The 21,539-nt window shown below is 40.6% G+C and overlaps 1 protein-coding gene across 1 annotated transcript; it reads left to right on the top strand.

Moving 5' to 3' along the window:
- Positions 1-1,059: 1,059 nt before the first annotated feature.
- On the top strand, positions 1,060-21,181 carry LOC146626944 (cytohesin-1-like). The gene is made up of 13 exons (XM_085361533.1): positions 1,060-1,203; positions 7,566-7,648; positions 11,863-11,927; positions 13,929-13,995; positions 14,535-14,653; positions 15,073-15,266; positions 16,256-16,404; positions 17,396-17,507; positions 17,683-17,685; positions 18,071-18,147; positions 18,242-18,313; positions 19,313-19,467; positions 19,559-21,181. The coding sequence occupies exons 1-13, from the start codon at positions 1,176-1,178 to the stop codon at positions 19,635-19,637; spliced, it is 1,203 nt and encodes a 400-aa protein (XP_085217659.1). The 5' UTR covers positions 1,060-1,175; the 3' UTR covers positions 19,638-21,181.
- The last annotated feature ends 358 nt before the right edge of the window (positions 21,182-21,539 follow it).

The raw sequence follows: 21,539 nt of genomic DNA, 5'->3' as shown, positions 1-21,539 counted from the left end.
GTCAGTAGAAGATACCACCATTTGCCACTGCTGTCAGCTAATAACAGGAAATTGAGGCTACAATTCACACAGAATCACCACATTTTGACAGCAGAAGATTGCAAAAATGTTGCCTGGTCTGATGAGTAATGATTTCTGCTCGGACATTTGGATGGCAGGGTCAGAATGTCCCTTAAGCAAAATATAATGATGTGAGAGATATTTTCTTTGCACACTTTGGGCCCCTTAGTACCAACTCACCATCAATGAAACACAACAATCTACCCGAGTACCTTTATGACCACAATGACCAATCTTCTGATGGCTGCTTGCAACGGGATAACGTAACTCATCAAAAAAGCTTAGTTAGGTTTTTTGAACGTGACAATGTGGTCACTGTACTCAAATGACCTCCACATTCACCAGATCTCAGTCGAATAGAGCACATTTAGGATGTTATGGAATTGGAGTCACATGAAGGACATAGAACCAACAAATCTGATGCTATCATGTCACTATGGACCAAAGTCTCTGGCCAACATTCCCAGTACTAGCAAGGTGTACCTAATGAAGTTCATAAGTGTGTGTATACTATGCATATAGTATATGCATATGCATATATACTATGCAGTACATACACAAACATATATCCTATTCTATACACTGTATACTATAGTTGAGGCCTCTATAGTTGTATACCTAAATGAAATAAAGAAATTGTCTGCTTGTGAATTTATATTTTCACAGTGTAGATTTACCTGATAACCAGCAGCTCCACGAAGTGATCCCGGGAGGAGACACAGATCCTTTGAGTTTGCGTAAGAAAAGACATCCGGTGTAAAAACTCCCTTGGCGACCCCTTCTGCGTAAGTGAGCACCAGAAAGTAAAGGATATGAAGTATAAAGGATATGAATACAATAACCCATACCTATTTTTATTTTTAATTTCTGAAGACAGACAGACAGATAGACACATAGATGGGTCTTTGATTGGCTGTTGCCGCTTAAGCCACGCCCCCCATCATCCTGCCAGACACCGGCTGTCTCTTCGTAGTCAGTTGTCATCAACTGCCAGTCTAACGGTAACTGACTGAAAAACTAGACACACTATAGCCACTCATTTGGGCTTTAAAGTTACTTAAAAAGTGTCACCTTTAGCGTGGTTTCCTGGGGACAGCGCTGACCAACAGTGGAACATGGTTCTGGAAATGGAAGACGAAGTTGGTAAGTTACCTGACGCGGTTTAGTTAAACAGCGTTAACCTAGAGGCTAACACGGATAGCTAGCGCACTAGCATAACTTTGTGCATAGTTATGGATAGGTAAGCGAGGCGAGCTCGCTCCAGTAGCAGGTACTTTTTTAGTATGTGTTTTGGCATTTAATATCCTGTACTCAGAGCGAAAGCAACAAGTCCTCATGTGTCTGACTTATTAATGCTCTTTGGCAGTCTTTATTAACTGGCACAAGAGATCTATTATTATTAATCTGGGTCGGTGCCAGACCTCCTGGGGGGCTATACTTATTGTGCAGCACCAGATGAGTCTATAAATACAATCAATGCAACCATTTATTGGTTCGGAAGTGAATGAACTGCACTCAAAACTGCAAAGAGTTGTCAACAACACAGGAGGCTGTAAACACACGCACACGTATAGTTATGAATTTGGATTATAAATCAGCGTCTTCGCAGCACCGCTGCTGTTTCCTGTGAAAATGACAGACAGGATACATACAGAATCTCATACAGGATGGTGCCCCACCTTATTCTGAAAAATAGATGGCTTAATGTTCATAAGAGCAAGGGAAAGCTATCAAAATGAACTTCCTGTAATATGAACTGCATTAAAAGCTTTATTTCACCTTACTTTGGAGCATCATTTTAGTAGTGTGTTTCTTCCACTTTCTGTGCACTGCAGCTGACATTTTATAATGCCCGCACTTTATTTCTCTGTAATTTAAGTATTTCTTCTCCGGGGCACATCGTGTTCCCCCTCATGTTCTTTTCTCATTTTATCGGTTTTAGCCTCATTGCTTATTGGACTTAGTCTTAAGGCTGTACAAATGCAACCAGGGAGGATTATATCCTTACTGTTGAGCCAGTTATCCTTGAAATGGACAATTATGGGCTTGTGAACACTGAAACAGACAATTACTGCCTTGTGAGCATTACGAGACGCTGAGAGCTCAAAGTACAGATATTTTTCTTGTCGTAACCAAACTGCTTTGCCTTAGGTCCTGGGTCATGGTACTTTCTGGTGGCAAACACATGTGATGAGCAGAGAAAGAAGAATAAACTGTTGTTTTTGATATTGGCTGCATTTTCCATCCCCAGGAGAAGTGAGTCAGCCTTCTCATTGCTTTACCATATATTTTGGTATGGCTTTGTTTTGGAGACGCACAAGGGTTATTTCCAGCTCTGAACGGGCCTTCGGTTCATGGCTACACGTGGTATTAACTGCATGGAGCCTGAGTTGCATCACTTAACAAAGATCTATACATTTCCGTGTTAACCATTAAAACACAGTATATTTATAGATTCTGTCATCCTCTTTGCCTCCCACACTTTTTTTTGACAGAGTGAAACAAGAAGTCTTTTTATCTGGGGTTTATTTCAGGAGAGGTCTTTGTTTCGAAGGTGCCTTTGTAACATTAGCTAACATCTCCCAACAGATTATACTGTCCAGGTTCCTTTTGCAGTGGTACCTTTTGACATTTTCTCTTATTTTCTTTAAGCAGTGGAGCCGTGGTTAGTTGTGATTATATTTTGTCTAGTCTTCCTGCTTGTCAAGCTGTCATGAGCCCCACCATCCAGCAACCTTTTCCTTTTTTTAAGGAATATTTTAGGGATTTTAATTTGCCTCTTTATGGGAATCACTCATTCATTGCTTTTGTGCAAGTTAAAGCAAGAATGTTGCAGCTCAGTCAGCTGATTCAGTGGCTGTGGATGAAAGGAAAACTGCTTTCTGGAGGTCAAAGACACTAAATAAACAGCAAATAAGCTTAATACAGTCTTTGAAAGAGAGTTTGAAATGCTTGCTTGTTTGTTTTTTACTGGCTAAAACTGCTTCATTGGGCTGGAAGGCAAACAATGTCCTTGCTCATGTGAAGCTGTACCCCCCATCCTTTTTTAAAAATTTCCTCCTGGTCCCCAGTCTCCACGTGGGGGAGTCCGTTCATTGATGGAGTAAATGAGCAAGGGAGGAGTCAAGATGGACAGAAGGAAGAGGAGGGGGAGAGAGATGAGAGTTCAAGGGTTTCCCCCCCTCTTAAACACACATTTGTCCTTATCCTCATTTGCTGCCCTCCCTCCTTTGCTGGAATGAGGTTATAAGGACTACAGAGGTTAGACTGGAGGACCACAGGATTTGGGTTAGGGATTGGAAAGTTTGGTCAAAGCTGGTTTATTTGAAAGAAACACGCTTTTTCTTTTACTGGAAGTGATGATAAACCTAAAGCTGTGTGGACTTCAGAGCTATAAACTGGCCTGAGCTGGTTGTACTGGGACCATTCTTGCTGCCGGTGGCGTCTCTCGGCAGACAGAAGCTTTCTTGGGTATGAGTATTAGAATTATGACGCAAATGTGTAGGTGTTCAGTTATCCTGAATGAGTGCATGTCCTCTTGTGAAACTTTTTGAGAACGGAAACCAGAACAGATGCTAACTGTAGCTTGACTGATGCGGTTTTTTTGTCTCTCTGCTTCAGGAGGATGTGATGTGGTGCAGACGGTGGAAGCAGGTTATAGAGCAAACTTTAGGCCTAGGTTTGATGGTTGGATGTGCCAAGCAGCTGGTCCTAGCAGAGACACTAATACACACTCAGTGCCCTTGAGACTATGCAGAGCAGCTGGTTTGCAGAGTGAGATGAGGTGTCTTGGTATTTATGCCAGACTGTGTGTGTCTGTGTGTGTGTGTGTGTGTGTGTGTGTGTGTCTGTGTGTGTGTCTGTGTGTGTGTGTCAGTTTGAGAAAAGGACGATATTTTCTTTCACAAGCTGTCATAAATCGTTTGTTTTATTTCCTCTCTTAGCATAGAGGGGAAGTCAGTGTGAATGCCAGTTTCACTGACTCGATACTCACATAGTTTGTTGTTTATGCCCTCAGGTTTATAATAAGAGCTGCTGCAGCCTACTTAAACCTCCTTTTGTGGGTCAGGGGTGTGCGTGACTAGCCAGTTCATCACTGTTTATAAGTCTGACAAATACAAATTATATTAAATCCTTCGGTGCCATTTTTGGATTTTGACAGAATCACAGATGTCTGGAGGTCCCAAGTCTTTTAAATGGTTTGACAAAAACGTACTGTAATTACAAGTTTGCTTAGATTGTCATACTTTTGTTTTCTATGAGAACTTTTGGTGAGAATTTACTTACATTTCATAGTCCAGTCTGGTATTAACTGATAATATAGAAATGATCTGTAAGATTTGTCCTCAGCTAGATTACATCTTGTATAAAGTTGTTAAGCTTTACTCATTAAGATGTTAAGCGAAAAAAATATTTTCTCTTAATTTACCAGTGTCTGTTAGTAATGTGCATCTACCACCTGAAAGAGGCAGTGCACCTACAAGCTGTTTATCAACCGCTAAAAAAATAATACAGTGTGCTACTGACTAGCAGGTTTGAGACCAGTAAACTATGTGTGCCACTGTGAAGTTGAACGATACTGTAAAAGAAGCGAAGAAACCCAAAGTAAACATTACTCCAGTACAGCCATCACAAAGCCACGTAACCCCCCCCACTCTTTAAGCCATCTCTCTGCAGATTGGCTGCCCCTCACAAATACAGTCAAAACTATGTGTCTGATGTTATGTCATGATGTCCTACGCACAGCCTACCGTATATAAAACAGCTACATGTTGTACCTGTGTGCTGTCACCAGGGGGCAGTGTGAAAAATATGTGGAACAAGTAGTCTCTGGGCTACTTCTGGATTTTGTTGCCTGTTTCGGTCCTGTCGTTTAAAGGACAGAAGTTGTAATAGAGAAGCCCTCAGAGTTAGGGGAGCCCAAGCAATTAAAAACAAGGGAAGCTGTTAAGTGCAGCCACTGTCTGTTTCTATTTTTTGTTCTTTGATCAGTTTCTTGTACACCTTTGCAGGGAGCTAGCTTCCTTTCCTGTTCAAGCCAACCTTACCACCGATCAGAAAATAAGAAAAAAAGCAAGTTTGGTTTTCAAAGCTAACCTTCACACGCCAGTCTTTAAAGTGGTGGGCATCCCAAAAGGCTGTGAAAACGTTTAGACTCCAAGAAGTTGTAAAAACTCCCTGATTAACAATTTGTATTTTAGTTATATTGTACAACATACTAACATGAGCCTAGAGTACCTTATGTGTTAAACATTTGATAAATGTTTCTGCAGAAGTTGACACTCAGTAACATGGTCACAATGGCAAAGTGAAGTGAACAGTTGACTTGAATCTCTCAGCAGGACTTCTCTAATGAGGCCAACAGACAGCAGCAGCACAGCGTGATTTGTCCTCTCTGGCTGCTTGTTTTTCAACGTCAATTGTGACCTTTCTTCCACTTTTTCTTAGGTTAGAGCATTTCATACAGTAGTTTTATTGTGAAGCACAGACAAGAGGAAGATTCACTGTTGACAATGTAGAGGTGAGCTGTGTGCAAATATGTATGTGTGAAACAAGAAATATTCCACATCAGCACAATGGTGCTGTGGTCCCTGAGCCTGAGTCCCAGAGGAAAAATCCTGAAAATGTTCATATATTTTCAACCAGGTTTCTTATCTGGGGATTCGTTTGTTCAATCAAAATGGAAGTTTTTGTTTAAACAATGCTCAAAATTAACAGGAAATTGAGATTTCTGTCAAAAAAAGATAACATTATAATCATAGCGAACCTACAAAATCCTGTCCTGAGCCAACCCGATGTGTTGTTTTTACACTTTTTTTTTTCTTTCCTTTTCTTTCCACTCAAGCTTTCTTAAGAAAAACCACAAGTACGTGTATCAGCAGCTCTTGTCTGTTCCTGTGTTATCGTTGTTCTGCAGATATATTGGGTGTCTGTGGGTACATGAACCTCCCTTCTATCAGCGTACACATTCGTTCATGTACGGTTGGGGTGTTTCTCATAAGGAGGAACACCATTCAACTTTGATAGGTACACTAATATATCAAGTCTAATGTGCCAACTGTTAGTCATCAGATGTTTTCTTTGAGGTTTGTATGTGAGGTCTGACTGTTTTTTTTTTCTTTTCTTTATAGACCAAAAACAAACATCCTGTTTCAGTAACAAAACCTTCAGCTCATGTTATAAAGTTCATGATAGTACATGAAATCTGATCTGATAGATCTATTGTTTTACTTTATTTTGTCTTCTATTAGTTTCAGTTTTTATTATTATGATATGGATTGTATGTGTCAGATTATAAAATTTAGGAAGTACACATACATCATACAGACTCATCACAGTGTCATAAAGGCTCCTTGGGAAAGGTGTGATCACAGAATTAATCAAACCAGACCAACATTAAAATTCTTTCCTCTAGTTGTGTATAGTTGTGCTTTCATAATTACATTATTAATACACACTTGGTTTTTGTTTTGTTTTAGGGTTTTTTTTTCTGTTTTAATTTGCTGTTATACCTGTCAGTGCAGAGTTTTCTCTAAAGTTCACCAAGGCCTTCCTTAAAAGCAAGAATCATCAGTTATTAAGATTAATTATCCAGGAGCTGTGAGTGTTGGTGCAGTTTTTGTAATTTAAATACATGCTGAGATTTAAGTACTGAGCTCATGTGAATAAATCATTCACACTATAGTCTCTTATTATCTTGTAGTAAATAGCAAATAGTATTATTGTTTTTTTATTTTTTTGTTTTTACTTGTGTGGATGACCAGAGGAAGAATATGGTTTGGGACAAAGTTACTACCGATGTTATCATGTTGATCTTAATTTCACTTTTTATTCCCTTTTGCTGGTAACAACTATGGTGCTTGGGCTTTTTTGACCTCTGAAAGGGACATGCCAGAAAAAGTTTCTCAACCACTGCAGTAATATAACCTCACCAAGAGTGTGTGTGTGCGTGAGTGAGTGCGTGTGTGTATACATGTGAGGACAGAAGATTGGCATGCTACTATACTTATGGGGACAAATTGCCTGTCCCATGAGTCTGAAGGCATTTTTGAGGCTCAAAATGTGGTTTTAGTGTCAAAGTTAAAGTTAGGTTATGGTTAAGTTTTGGGTTAGAGTTAGGCATTCATTTTTGATGGTTAGGGTCAGCAGCTAGGGAAAGCATTATGTCACTGAGATGTCGTCACTAAGATATGAAAATGATTGTGTGTGTTTGTGTGTTTATATAAGACAGAGAGGTTTTCTTTCTTCCTCTAGTTCAGGACTGAATTTTGGGTGGTGGTGGGGTGGTGTGGTGGGTATATGACGGATCAAAGATTGTGTTGCCATAGTGACCCTGAGCAGTGGGAATTTCAGATCTCTGTTCTTCATTTGTGTGTATGGTTTTCTTGTAGTTTTTGTTTAATTTCAGTTTGATTCCAGAGGGGATTTTCACATTTGTATTTCTTCTCTATCTGAGGGAGAGTATTTGGTCTCTTATTTAGTGTTGCGTATACTTCTGTCCTCAGTGCCTGATGACCTGAGTCCAGAGGAGCGTCAGGAGCTGGAGAGCATCCGGCGCAGAAAACAAGAGCTGCTGCAGGACATACAGGTAAGAGTACACTCACATTCTTTGTCCGAGCCAGTTGATGTCCTTTCCAAGCTGAGCTCATCTGGGGTTTAAAGCATGAAAGTCTGAAATATGTCTTGTTTTATAATTATCTAATCTAATTTATTGTGGAACTGGATGCACATAGGTATGTCCACTTGACCAGATGGATGTAAATAAAGTCACTTGTATGTGCATCAGAAACTCAACCACTCTTTGTCCCAATATAATTTCATTTACTAAGCATCCATCCATAATATTTCAATCATTATTATTAAAGTTGGAAGAGTAATCTTCCAGCAGAACCAGATCCTTTGTTGGCACCTGTTTACCTCCACTGGTTGGGCCAATTCTGGTGCCAAAAAGATGTGATCAAAAGGTTTCAGGAATTGGTCCATGGAACCCCCTCCGCCCCTGAAAAACACTTAAACCAGATTTAAATTTGACTGACCTTTAAAGTCATCTCCTTGTGTTCTGATAGCTAGATAGTTATCTTTCAGCTTGCTTTGTATTTAATCAGAGTCGAGAAACTCTTAACTCTCATGATGAGTAGGGCAGGTGGTGCTGGTGTGACTTTAAAATTCAGTCAAACCTGATAAAAGTCCCTGCCTGACCTCCTCCGAATCAGCTGCTTTCTTTCTCTAATAACTTTAAAAAGTTGTGCAAAATTCTACCTTCACATAATGAAAACCGACTGAATTACTGACCCTTGAAGTACATAGGGTTGGTTTGAAATTAAGTTCTCTTATTTCTTTCAGCATTTCAGCATCCCTTAAAGATCTGATCCTTGAGGTCTGCTAAAAAGCAAATCTATTTTGCACCACTTTAAATGTCATGGTCTAAAGTCAAACATTTGTTTTTGTTTGGCACAGTTTCTCCTTGTAGACCTGGTCTACAAGGAGAGTTTGCTCTTGATTCTATATGATGTTAGTGATCTTAAGTGTGTTGTTCAAACCATCTGTTTGCAAGTGACAGCCAATCGGCAGAAAAATGGTTTAAATGGAGAAGAGCTAAAACTGCTTGTTTTGGACAGAGGATGAACCAAGGACCTGTACCATTTATTTATAAAATGAATGAGGATTATTTTGAACTGTAAACCCTGTCAAGTTACCGCACTAGAATCCAAAGAATAAAAATACTGAGTTGTAAATAATCCAGGTCCACATTAACATGGGGTCTGTAGCAGCATAAAGTAGGTATCATTTATCCAGCCCTTATATTAGCTTTATCAGAAAGGTAGAGAGGCTTTGTCCCCTGAACCCAAACTGGGAGCTGGTTTACTAGAGTAAAAGCTGTGTCCCACATTTACCTGTTGGGAAATCTAGATTTAATGTAATGATAATTTCCTTAATTATGGATATATGTGTTTTTCCCAACACAGTATTTTGGAAAACTGGTTGTTAAGTTTTAATAGTAATGTGAACCAGTTATCAGTGATGTTACACTGCATTAAGAGTATTTCTTTTAGCTCTCTATTCATTGCTCTGGCAGCTATCACTGAATTAATTAACAGTCTTTTAAAAATCATGATGAAACTTAGTTTGGTAAAGTGTTTGAGTTCCTGCCCCACTAGTCCCTGTACGTCATTTCATAATTATAGGGGAATCACATTCCCATTCTTCTGTGAAAGTACTAGTGGATGTTTACTCTTTTATCCTGTCTCTGTTTTCTGTCTTAATTACTGCCTGGATAAAATGCTTTCTTAACTGAGCAGCAATGAAACAGGATTTTGTTTTTGTCCTTGCTCTGCACCCTGTGGTTGTCTGGAACATTTTATTTTTCAAAACTTTTTTTTTCCCCAGAGCAGAGACACATAGGAGTTACAAACCCTGCTTTGTGTTGTTTTGTCTTTGTCTTTAATTCTTTTCTCTCTGTGTGTCCTTGAGAAGATTTTTCACCTCCAAGTCTAGACCACTGTGTCTGGGGAGGTGTGTGTGTGTTTGGAGGGTAGGGTGTATACGGCTATGACCACCAGAGCGTTACTGTATACACTGAAGACAGATGATCGTCTTTGTCTGAGGGGGATGTACCTCTAATATGCATGTGTCCTCTGGCTCTCTCAGCCTGGAGAGACACATTAACCCCCTGCTTTAGTTCCCTCTACAAGCTTAAATAAATTAGCAGGACTGCCTGTGTCAGTTCTTGATGTGGAGAAATTTGTTACGTGAGATAGAGGATAAAGCTGGCCTTGTGACTTTAATGTAAATTCAACCTACTTGAAGGATAAAAGTCAATCAGAAAATTACACAACACACAACAAGGACTCACCGTCCATTTCCATATGTCAGATTGTTTGTTAAAACAGTGTTTTAGTTTTATATGCTTGTTTGCATAAAGTTGGACATGCAAGTGTCATTGCAACTCATTTAGAACTGAAACAAATTAATCTCCTATGAATTTGACTCAGGAGTAACTTGTTGGTTTCAGTTTGTGTCTCTTGTAAGATTATTTAGATTATCGTGCCTTGTTGGGAAAATGACATAAAGATCAGCTTTATTGGCAAGTTGTCACTATCGTCGACCACCGACATCAGAATCCATCACCATAACCCTAATGGACTGTATATAAAAGATGGACATAGCCAGTGCAATGTAATGTACTTTATTGGTTTGTGTAGTTCCATTTGGAAGTCTGAGCATTTTGACGATCACCATCTTTTCAAACCAGACATATAGAGTTTTGATTGGACTGAGAAACCATGCCCTGCTTTATTGTCTGTTTACTCATTTATAAAAATTAGCAACATATTTTTTAACGAAGACTTTGAGGGATGAGAGACAAGGACATTAATGCAAACTGTATACACAGTTCTGAAATATATAAACACGTGGGATGTGAAAAGAAGTCAAGAAATTCCCAGTACATCATGGGATGTCCCCCTAGAGCCTGCGCCTCCAGCAGCCTAACCAAAAGATGGTTCAGGGTCAGCTGAACCAACCCTAACCACTTTGCATATCTCATGTCTTTATCAAAAAGCCAAATCTGAAAATGAACCCAAGCAAGTGTGTCTCTGTTCTTAACCCAATCTGGGACCTGGTTGCTGAGGGCTCAGCCCTCCCATTCTACTTTTGAGAGGGAAGTGATCCGCTGGAAGAATTTGATACTTTAAGGTTTTTGATGAGGCCTGCTCAAGCACACAGAAGAATGAGAAATGTATCTGCTGGTAGTTGCTGAATGATATCAGCAGCAAGAGATGACTCAAACAAAAGTGACATTAGGCCCATTTTCTTTTAAACTGAGATTTAATAAGGTAAGCCAAAAAAATATTTTGAGCCTGATCTATAGCAGAGAGCTGTCAGTGTGGTGGGCATCCACAACACACACAAAGAAACACTCAAACACACAGCCTCCAGGCAACAGCACTGTGTAAACTGATGGATGGAGTTTATTATCAAGGTCGACTCGTTTAGCGTCTCTCTTCACTAAGCCCCGCCCTGTCTTTCCCTCAGGGCCTGATGGGTAATGAGCCATGAAATATTCCAGTAGTGGAGACAGAGGACACAGTTCTTATTTACCTTAGCTGATGGTGATGTAGCCTTGTTTTCACAACCTCATATGTCTAAGAACCGATTCATCTGCTTCTGTCCATTTTCTGTAATTATCTTAGCCTTTTGTTGTTATTATTGTGTCTTTATTTCTTTCTCTTCTCAGGACCATTGGCAATCAAAAGTCTTTGATCCTGCGTATTCCTGTCTCCCCACCAATGTTGACATTGGGTGTGGGGGTATAGTCTGGTAAATTTGGGTCAGCAGCGGGGAGGGGAGTGGTATGAAGGGGGAAAGAGGGGACAGGAGGGGTTGTAGGCTCTGACCCCGGAACAGGTGTTACAGATCCCAGAGAGGTTTCTTTTAAAGGGTGGCTGTTGCATGTAACCCAGCAGAGAAAAATGATGAGTCTGTCTGCGAGTGTGTGAGTCATATCTGCATTTTTAGGGGTTTTAGTGGGTCATCTCTTTAGTGGGAAGTGCTTGTATGGATGTTGGTCAGTGAGATGTAGGTGGAACAGACCACCATGTGTAATTCATTGTGACAGCAAGATCAAAGCATCTCCAGAGGGCTCCTCTGAAGGGTTAGATATCACACAAATGGCACATGTAGATGTCTGCTGCTGTTTCCCTTCAGCTTCTGTACTCAAAAAAAACAATCAAAATAATGATCCCTTCTCCTTCCCCCTTCTGTTTCATCACTTCTTTCCCTTCTCTTTCTGTCTGCACTCAGAGGCTGAAGGATGAGATAGCAGAGGTGACCAGCGAGATTGAAAACCTGGGCCTGACTGAAGAGAGGTAAACTATTTCTCAACTACCATTTCTGTGCTTGTGCGTAGGCAGCAGCACTCTCCTCAGCCTTTGTTTTGGAGGATTTCTAGTCAGAGAAAAGACCAAAAAAATCTGTCCAACCATTAGAGCACTGCCTTATGGGATTATTGATTAATCCATCAGATAATTAGCAGAATATAAGCCCAATTAAGGTTGCCAGTGGGACATGAAAAGTCTTCAGACTGCTTATTTTGACATTCAAGGCAGATATTCACTAAGGATATGAATCACAAACTGGTTTCAGTCAACTGTTGTCAAAATAGTTTGACATGTTTATTGAGAGCTGCATATTGCATAACAATAACATAAAGAGGATTTGTCTGGACCACTAGAAACTTAGAAGATAAAGAAATCATGGTGGAAGAACATCCTGAAGTTTGGCTTTATTTCACAAAGAAACATGACAACACTGGCAGTTATGTTTGGAAAATGTCTTTCTTTTCTATATTTATCATATAATTCCCCTCTCATCCTTTATCCTTCAAGCTTGTCAGGTCCTCTACCAGAGGTCTGGGAGCTTGAGGCTCCTGCGCAGTATCTTAGCTGTTCCTAGGACTGCACTCTTCTGGACAGAGATCTTGGATATTGTTCCTGGGATCTGCCGGAGCCACTCGCCTAGCTTGGGAGCCACTGCACCTAGTGCTCCGAGTACTACTGGGACCACTGTTACCTTCACCCTATACATCTTTACCAGCTCTTCTTTGAGCCCTGGATACTTCTCCAGCTTCTCGTGTTCCTTCTTCCTGATGTTGCTGTCATTCAGTATCGCTACATCTATCACTATGGCCGTCTTCTTCTGTTTGTCTACCACCACTATGCCTAGTTGGTTAGCCACCACCATTTTGTCTGTCTGTATCTGGAAGTCCCACAGGATCTATGCCAGCTACTTGGTTATGGTGTTCCATGTATGCCCTGCCTGCTAGCATCTTCCACCCTGCTGTTATGTGCTGCATTGTCTCAGGGGCGTCTTTACACAGCCTGTACCTGGGGTCTTGCCTGGTGTGATAGACCCCAGCCTTTATGGATCTTGTGCTCAGAGCTTGTTCCTGTACTGCCATGATTAGTGCCGCAGGGTCATGGGCAGGGCATCACCTGATCTTACCGTTGAGCTGACTCCTCAGGACCTTCTGCAAGTAGTTGCAGCTTTCCTAGCAGCCTCTTAGTAGTTCCCATTTGCCTGGGATCCCCAGGTACTTGTAGCTGTCCTCGATGTCTGCAATGTTCATTTTGTTCTTTTCTACTGCCAGACGCAGACCACAAGGCTGTGAGTTTTTGCTTGGCAGTTTCCAAGAGCAAGGCTTAGGCACCTCCCTTGATCTTGTATCTGAGAGTACTTCATGTACTCTCATGGAGGATCTGGGTTTTAAGCTTCACCATGATCCTGTCTTTCAGGTCAGTTCCTGTCACACTCAATTTCTATCACACTTGGGGCCAATCTCATATGGAGATGATGATATCTCCCCCCTGACCTGTCGTCCTGGCTCCCCCTTGCTGTAGCATGTATGTTGTACCTCGTCAGTCTCTAGCTATGAGAGCAGTCCCTTCTTCCGAATGTTGGAACTCTGAACTACTAGATGTTTCGGCATCAATATCGAAGATATTCGATATCGAAGATCCCATAGGTCCCTAGCATGGGGAGTCTAGCCTACGACCGTTACTGAATACAGACGCCCCCAGGCGGGAAGTGAACTTGCATATATGCTGAAATAACTTTCTGCACAACATGGGCAGCATGACTGTTACTGAGGTTGTTTTTAGAACATCGGTGCTACGCAGGCAGGTCTAACAGACATTTCCTTTGACTAAGAAAACAAAAAAAAAAATCCATCCAATATTTTCCATTCTAGGTGATAAAAGCCAGGCTGTTGTAACAGAGAGCTGGGCTGGCATTGAAAATTTAAATTCACTGGTGATGAATAAATATGATTTACACACTAATGGTTTATGTTTTTTAAAATGTTATTTTAGGAAAAACATGCAAAGGAATAGACAGATGGCCATGGGCCGAAAAAAGTTCAACATGGATCCTGCGAAGGTAAATACATTTATGCAGCAGTGCTTTCTTCTTTCATGTGAGTTCAGCTACTGATTATCAGTCTGTTTTAGTTTAGTTTAGGAAAAGTGTCCTCTTTCAGCTGACAAGGATATAAAATACACAAACCTTGTTTTTTGCATTTGCATCATGTATTAAAATGTAACTCCAGCCTTTTCCTGAAACACCATTAGTGTGATTGGTCTTTAAATTTGACACCCTGACTCTGTTTTGGTTGTTTGTTTGTTTGTTTGTTTGTTTTTATTAAAGCCATGTACTCTGTGTACTTTTTTTACTCCTGGTTGTTCGCACCCACAGTTTGACGCTACCCCTGAACAACCAGGTGATACTGTAACAGGTGTTTTTCTAAAAGGAGATATTTTATGGATTATTGGTCTTGAATGGGTAGAAAGAAGAAAAAAAACAACCAAAACTCCCCCATACAAAATTACTAAAATGAACTACAAACTTCTCTGAACTGCTTGTTTTCATTCAGTGTGTGATGTTCGTTCTGGGGTGTGTGTTTTGATTTTCTTCCTCAGGGCATTCGCTTCTTGATCGACTGTTCGCTGCTGAAAAACACCAGTGAAGACATTGCCCAGTTTCTGTATAAGGGGGAGGGGCTTAACAAAACCGCCATCGGGGACTATCTGGGCGAGAGGTAAGCAGTATTAATGATGTCCTTTCCAGTAGACAGTTTTGACATGTGCTATCAAAAAAGGACAGTCTTGAGCCTACATGGACAATAGCAGGAGTTCAGACCATCTCACATTTTATTCTTCACTCCTCTTTAAAAAGTTTATTCCTTATAAGTAATAAAAGGCCAGTTTAAAAAAAAAAAACAGATTATTATTATTATTATTATTATTATTATTATTACTACCACATCTTCTGTGTGTTACAGGAGAAATTGTGCTGTATACTGGATATAGATTTTGGTGCATAAGCAGTTCAACAAGAGCATCCTTTAATTTGATTCTCTTGAGTTGAACAGAGCTGACACAGTTTCTCTTCTGTTTACTCCTGTGTGCGTGCACACGTGGGTGTGTGTTTGTGTGTGGGATTTCGTGTGTCGTGCAGAGATGAATTCAACATCAAGGTCCTGCACGCCTTCCTGGAGCTTCACGAGTTCACAGACTTGAACCTGGTTCAGGCTCTCAGGCAGTTTCTGTGGAGCTTTAGGCTGCCCGGCGAGGCCCAGAAAATCGACCGCATGATGGAGGCGTTTGCTCGGCGATACTGTCACTGCAACCCCGGAGTGTTTCAGAGCATCGGTACGTGAGGAAAAAACAGTTTATGGTCACAGTTTTTACATATTACAGAGTGAAAATAAAGAAGTTGTTCAATAATAAAACCATTTTTCTTCCATCTTTTTTTCATTTTTACAGCATTTATTCCATTCACACACTGTATGTAGGGCTCTACAATTTTCCACTGAGCAGGAAAACACACCAGTAATGATTTATATTTAGTTTAATGCACATTTCCGTTTTTCGTTTAAATCAAGTCACCTTTATTTATTCAGCACATTTTAAACGACCGAGTTGATCTAAATGTATTATCTAATACTCACAGAAACATAACTAAAATACGAAGCAAAGCAAAAGTTACAATAATTTTAATGTCATCGTTTTAGGCCAGGACCTGCATATTAAACTAACTTTAATATAAAGATTTACCTGTTTGTTTGTTTTTTGTTTGTTGTTAACTTATCTTCGCTTCTCTTTAGCTCAGGAACTTCTAGAGTTCTTGCTTTCTTACTCTTAGTGAGCACTCAGCCACATTCACCTACTCACCACACAGTTTTTACACATCACACACAAAGTCTCATACTGATGCACTGGGGGAAATTTGTAGTTCACCATCTTGTTCAAAGATATTTTGACTTGCAGACACGAGGATCTTCCCTTCTGCTTCCTGACATGGGTAATATGAGGAATGTGCAAATAGGTGAAGGTTGTGCTGCTTACTGGACAGAGCACACAGGTTTTTGGAAAAATATAGCATGCGGTTTGTACGTAAGGTGTTATTTGATAATTAGCACACTGTGTTCTATGTCTGCACTGGATGGACCTGATAGTGAACAAATACATACAACCAACTATGACTGTAGTTGTCTGGGAATGTAATTTCTTTTAACTAACACTCTACACAAAGGTATAGCAGCACCTCAGTGGTTTTCAGTTAATCGTTTAAACTCACTGTGGTCTTTCTAACAGCCTGACTCGGAAAACATACAAACACACACTGTGTCTGTTTGCAGATACCTGTTACGTGTTGTCGTTCGCCGTGATCATGTTGAACACCAGTCTACACAACCCCAACGTGAAGGACAAACCCTCTGTTCAGAAATTCACAGCAATGAACAGAGGAATCAATGATGGAGGAGACCTACCGGAGGACCTGCTCAGGGTGAGTGAAGTTCAGGAAGTCCACAGCACCCTGTGTGATATACTCACTATGTGTTCAGGCCCTGTGAATTCAGACAGAACAGCACATCTGATGGTCCATGTGTGTGGAAATATGAATGCGCTGTGGAGTTTCTGGTGGACATTTAAACAACTTGGAAAGCACCGGCTGTCCGATGACTGTAGCTGTGATTGTTATGATTATAACCGTGACACATGATATGATAATAGGTACTTGCAGCTGTTGTTTGTGACCTTGTGGTTTTGCAAGCCAAGCGTCATATTGAAGTTACATTCCTGATTAGTGTAACATTAGCACCTTACGTTCAACCACAAATGGAGCCAAAAGTCTGAGCAGAAACCACAAACTAAGAATGAGCTAGAGATGCTTCATTTTTCTGTTCTGTGGTAGAGACGAGAAGGTTTCTCAAAAATGTCAGTGTATTCAAACTGAACGGTCCAGACAGCACGTAAAAGTCCCTCATTACAACACATTCCAACAAATAATGCAGAAAAGCTCAATTCCAATTATTTTTAAAACATCTCAGGCTGTTAATCATAAATGGGTGTCTCAATGACTAAAAATTATTTACCAAGAAACTGCTTTTTTAAAGGAGTAAAGTGGGGGTTCAGCTTGTGGTTTCAGCTTTTTGAAATTCCTGGCAAAGGCTCAAGTGAACATGTCTAAAATGTATAAATGATACACTTTGAAAATGTTCCTGTGTTTGAGTTTTTTTTAATAAGTTATTATGCAACAGTTTCACCCGTGTAAACACCATTTCTATTTATTTCATAGCTGAAGTAGCCAACACATTATTCTGTTGTATTCTCTGAGTGTATTTGTTGTTTTTACTTAAGTTTATTTTGATAAATCATAACCCCAGAGTTGAAATTTGCTGATAAATGTTTGTGTTGTAAATAAGTAGAAGTTAAGATAAAGGTAAGGATAAATAGTAGCTACCCGCATGATCTAAATGATGTCACCATCTATGCAGAACCTGTACGACAGCATCAAGAACGAACCTTTTAAGATCCCAGAGGATGATGGGAATGACCTCACACACACCTTCTTCAACCCCGACAGAGAAGGGTGGTTGCTCAAACTCGGTATGTTCAGTTTCTACAAACAGGTCGTCCCTCTAGTGGACCAGATATGTAACAGCGGCTTTAACGAGACGATGAGAGATCTTTTTATTGAAACATTAATCAAAGTTGAGTGAAATGTTTTACTCTCCTGTTGACGCTCTTCTTGTCTGTTTGTGTTTCATGGTTTTGACTTCAGGAGGTATGTATCCTCACACTCGCCAGCTTTAATGCACCGCTTTGCTTTCTGAGCTGCCCCTGCCCACCACCCCGTCATTTCTTTCCTGCCACTGGCTGTGTGCATTCACCTACCCATCACAGTTTTACTGTGATAATTAGTTTTTACATCCGGTTCACCTGCTGCTTTTCGCTATCATGTCCTGATGTGAAGGTATTAGCGCTTCACATCTGCCTCTAACTGCTGGACTCCTTGAACTGCCCACTGACTCACGTTTTAACCTCAGCTGTTGCAGTCAGTAGGCTTTACTTAACCTGCTGAATTGTGTCATCAGTGTGCTTCAGAGTGTCGCCGTCAACATCAGCATTCAGTTTACCGATGTCATAACTCACCTTTAATCCATCCTCAGGTGGAAGAGTGAAGACCTGGAAGCGGCGCTGGTTTATTCTCACTGATAACTGTCTCTACTACTTTGAATACACCACTGTGAGTACTTCTTGTTTCACTGTGAAAATAAATGATTACTGGATGTAACTGTGGACAGCCTGAACTATTTTTTTTTCTTTCTGCTGTTTAAAAGGACAAAGAACCCAGAGGGATTATTCCACTGGAAAATCTAAGCATCAGAGAAGTCGAGGACTCAAAGAAGCCGGTAAACCGCTGCTCTCTTTGTTTTTGTCCTGTGATTGAAGAGATCAAAGTCTCAGAGATCAGAAAAAGATGGCAAAAACAGGAGGGGACACAAATCTCTTTGGGTTTGCGTCAGGAACAGCATCCCACATAAATCTGCCAAATCAAACATGCAGAGCTAACCGCTGTGGCGACCCTCTGTTAATAAGGGAGCTGCTGAAAGCAGCTTACAAAGGATTTCAAAAAGCAAAGCAAAAATAAACCGTGTAACCATGTCTCCAAAGTAATGATGACTTTGATTTTCTTGTGATACTAGTCCTTATTTTGCATGTTTTCCTTAGTTACTCCCAGGATTTTTATGGACGCATAATTAAAAACTAAAGGTTATAATCTTCAGCATGGACAACCAAGTTTGTGAATGTGACAACTTGAGAACGAGGCAACATGGGATTTTGAAATTCATACCGTGCATCTAATAAAAAGTTAGGACGAGCTTCAATCTGAGTGACCTCGACCTCAAGGTCAGAGGCCAAGTTCTATAAAAATCTTGTGAACACAGTAAATCAAGAACGATGTCACGTAGGAGTTTCAAAATGGTAACATACGTGCATCTGCTCACAAGCTGTGGGGTCGCTCTTGTGGTCGTCAAGTTTTTAATTTTGGAGGAAGCCTAATAGTCGTACCTGGAGGAGCCAGAGATTTAGCCACTTTTTCCATTGGCTTCAAATATTTGATGACTTTATCCAAAAATAGGGTTTTAAAAAAAAAGTACATATACTACACAGGTGCAAGCCTGAAAAAGCATTTAAAAAAAACCACAACGTACCCAACGATAACTCCAGCAAATGAACAATGAACACGTGACCGTCCACCCTCAACCTGCTGATGGATCAACAGTTTATATAAAGTTTATATAAAGTTTTTATTACAGCATTGAACACGTTCAGTACAGAGTGAAAACAACCGATCACACATGTAACTTGTTTACTCGCCTTCCTGCCTCAACCATGATCTCTCTCAGAACTGCTTCGAGCTGTTCATCCCCAACCACAAAGATCAGGTGATCAAGGCCTGCAAGACGGAGGCAGACGGCCGCGTCGTCGAGGGAAACCACACTTTCTACAGAATCTCCGCCCCAACTGTGGAGGAGAAGGACGAATGGATCAAAAGCATCAAGTGAGTTTCAGTTTTGTTTTCTCTCCCTGCAGAGGGTCAAACTAATGATGACGATGAAGAAAAAGTGGAACTGCTGTCCTTCTCTCTGCAGGGCTGCCATCAGCAAAGACCCGTTCTATGAGATGTTAGCTGCTCGGAAGAAGAAAGTCTCCTCCCTGAAGGGGCTGTAGAGCTGCTGAGGATAAAACAACCGCAGGCCTGTTTCAGGTGGACCTGACATTCCCGCTGCAGACCTGAACCTGGCGGAGGATTCACCTCTTAAAGCGGCTTGTCTTTTGTCCCCTTTTCAACAGACACACCTTCAGAACCAGCGCTCCCTTCTTTACAGGTCTGACCTCCTGCCGACACTTTATTTCCCATCTGCAGCTAATGTTATTCAGACAGAGACCGCTCTTTTGTTTGCTGAAACGTCACCTTTTTAGAGTCCTGCTGCTGCAGTACTGTAACGATGCTGCGGTGCCCTCCGGTTAGCTCTCCCGCTCATCTTGAAACCTGCTGTAAGGACTGTTGACAAGCATTTGAATGACCTCTGAGCCTTTTCGCACAATCAGTGTTTGGTCTGCTTGAGTACAGCAAGTCCCTACAGCTGCTGAAAACAGAGAGAGCGCGGGAAATGTTGTCAGTTCACGTCTCCAGAGGAGTGAACTACGAAGCGAGGTTAATGAGTTAGCGAGGTAGCAAGCCTGAAGTTGTTTTGTTGTTGTTGTTCAGAGTTTTGGTTTAAAATCAACAGCAAAAAGCAGCCCAGTGACAAACTAACAACACATAAGGCAGTACAGGAAAACCTGCTCAAAAACAGCTGTGTGTTTACAGTGACTTCAATCAAATTCAATTCAATTTTATTTACATAGCGGCAAATCACAACAGTCGCTTCAAGGCGCTCAAATCAACGATGCCAACAATACGTTTCATTGCTCCTGCTTGTCTCTGCAGATCTTAATTGGTCTGCAGTTTTCCTAGCTGCAAATCCAAAACGTAAATCTGATCTGGAAACCAGCAAGAAGTTATCACTTCTGTCCTGTGGTGTGGTCCACCATCAAGCTGGAAATGGACTGTCACCAGATCGCTCCTAAATCATTGTAAGGAGTTTTTGTTTTTTTAGTATTAGTATATTTTTTAGTATTTAGTATTGTTAATACAGTACCTATTGACCCTTGGTAAGTATATTAAAATTATGCCAATAAGAATAACAGAAATAGAAAACGTGATTGTTCTTCACCATCATATAAAAAATACACATCGCCATTCTAATTACACTCACAGTCACATCTACAGGCACCTGTTAACCTAACGTGCACACCTGGAGAAAACCCAAGACATTCACGCTGCAGGACAGCAGTCCTGACCCTCATAAAATAAGAATTCATATGATGAAGTGGCAAAGGAAATAAACAGTAATACTATTAATAGAAATAAGTAAAGTTAATCACAGCTGTAGCAGACTGGAGTTGTGTTGAAATGTGTCTGCTTCACAGTGCACTCCTCTGGACGGAAAAGTTTGAGATAAAATAAACGACTCCTCGTGAAAGCTGCACAGCAGCAGAATCTGAGATTCTGACTTTTCTGAAGCTGACGAAGATTCAGCTCAGGACTCAGTCGAGACTGAGCAGCGTTTAGTTTGTTGCCATACATTTCCCCCCTGCCCCGTTTTGTTACTACTGTTGATCTTCTGTCCATGAAAAGGAAGGTAAAACAGAAATAGTCAAATATTTATTTATCCACATTTCTTGTAATTTATTGTTTTTGTCTCAATAAAAGTTTGCAAAGAATCTTCTGCTCCTGTTTGAGTTCATTATTTTACTGAAGTTGTTTTATTGTTCATTTGTAATGAATAAGTTTGATTTAAAATGAAGTGAGAATGGTTCCGATTAGTTTTCTCTAAGCACCTTCTGAGGTTGTTTGACCGCATTTCTTCTGTAGTGTAAACACTAACGTGTCCTGATGCAACCTAGACAGTCATTAATGCAGGACATGGTGGCCTCTGCAGTCACCTGTAACCTCATCCTGCCAAACAGCTGCAATAAACTAAACACAGCCGGCCTTTTATCTTGTATAACCTTTTTTTTTTTTTA

Source organism: Diplotaxodon limnothrissa, linkage group LG8 (genome assembly GCF_057381915.1).
Source record: "Diplotaxodon limnothrissa isolate DT_005_m linkage group LG8, D_limnothrissa_male_GT1.1, whole genome shotgun sequence".
Taxonomy (NCBI): domain Eukaryota; kingdom Metazoa; phylum Chordata; class Actinopteri; order Cichliformes; family Cichlidae; genus Diplotaxodon; species Diplotaxodon limnothrissa.
Note: the sequence above shows the minus strand (reverse complement) of the source record. Positions and strands in the feature narration are given on the sequence as shown.

Bases quoted from the DNA above. Each gene is read 5' to 3' on its own strand.
- LOC146626944 (XM_085361533.1), top strand. From the start codon at position 1,176: ATGGTTCTGGAAATGGAAGACGAAGTTG. The intron at 14,654-15,072 runs GTAAGCAGTATT...TGTGTCGTGCAG, and splicing joins GGGGACTATCTGGGCGAGAG to AGATGAATTCAACATCAAGG. The intron at 18,314-19,312 runs GTAAACCGCTGC...GATCTCTCTCAG, and splicing joins TCGAGGACTCAAAGAAGCCG to AACTGCTTCGAGCTGTTCAT.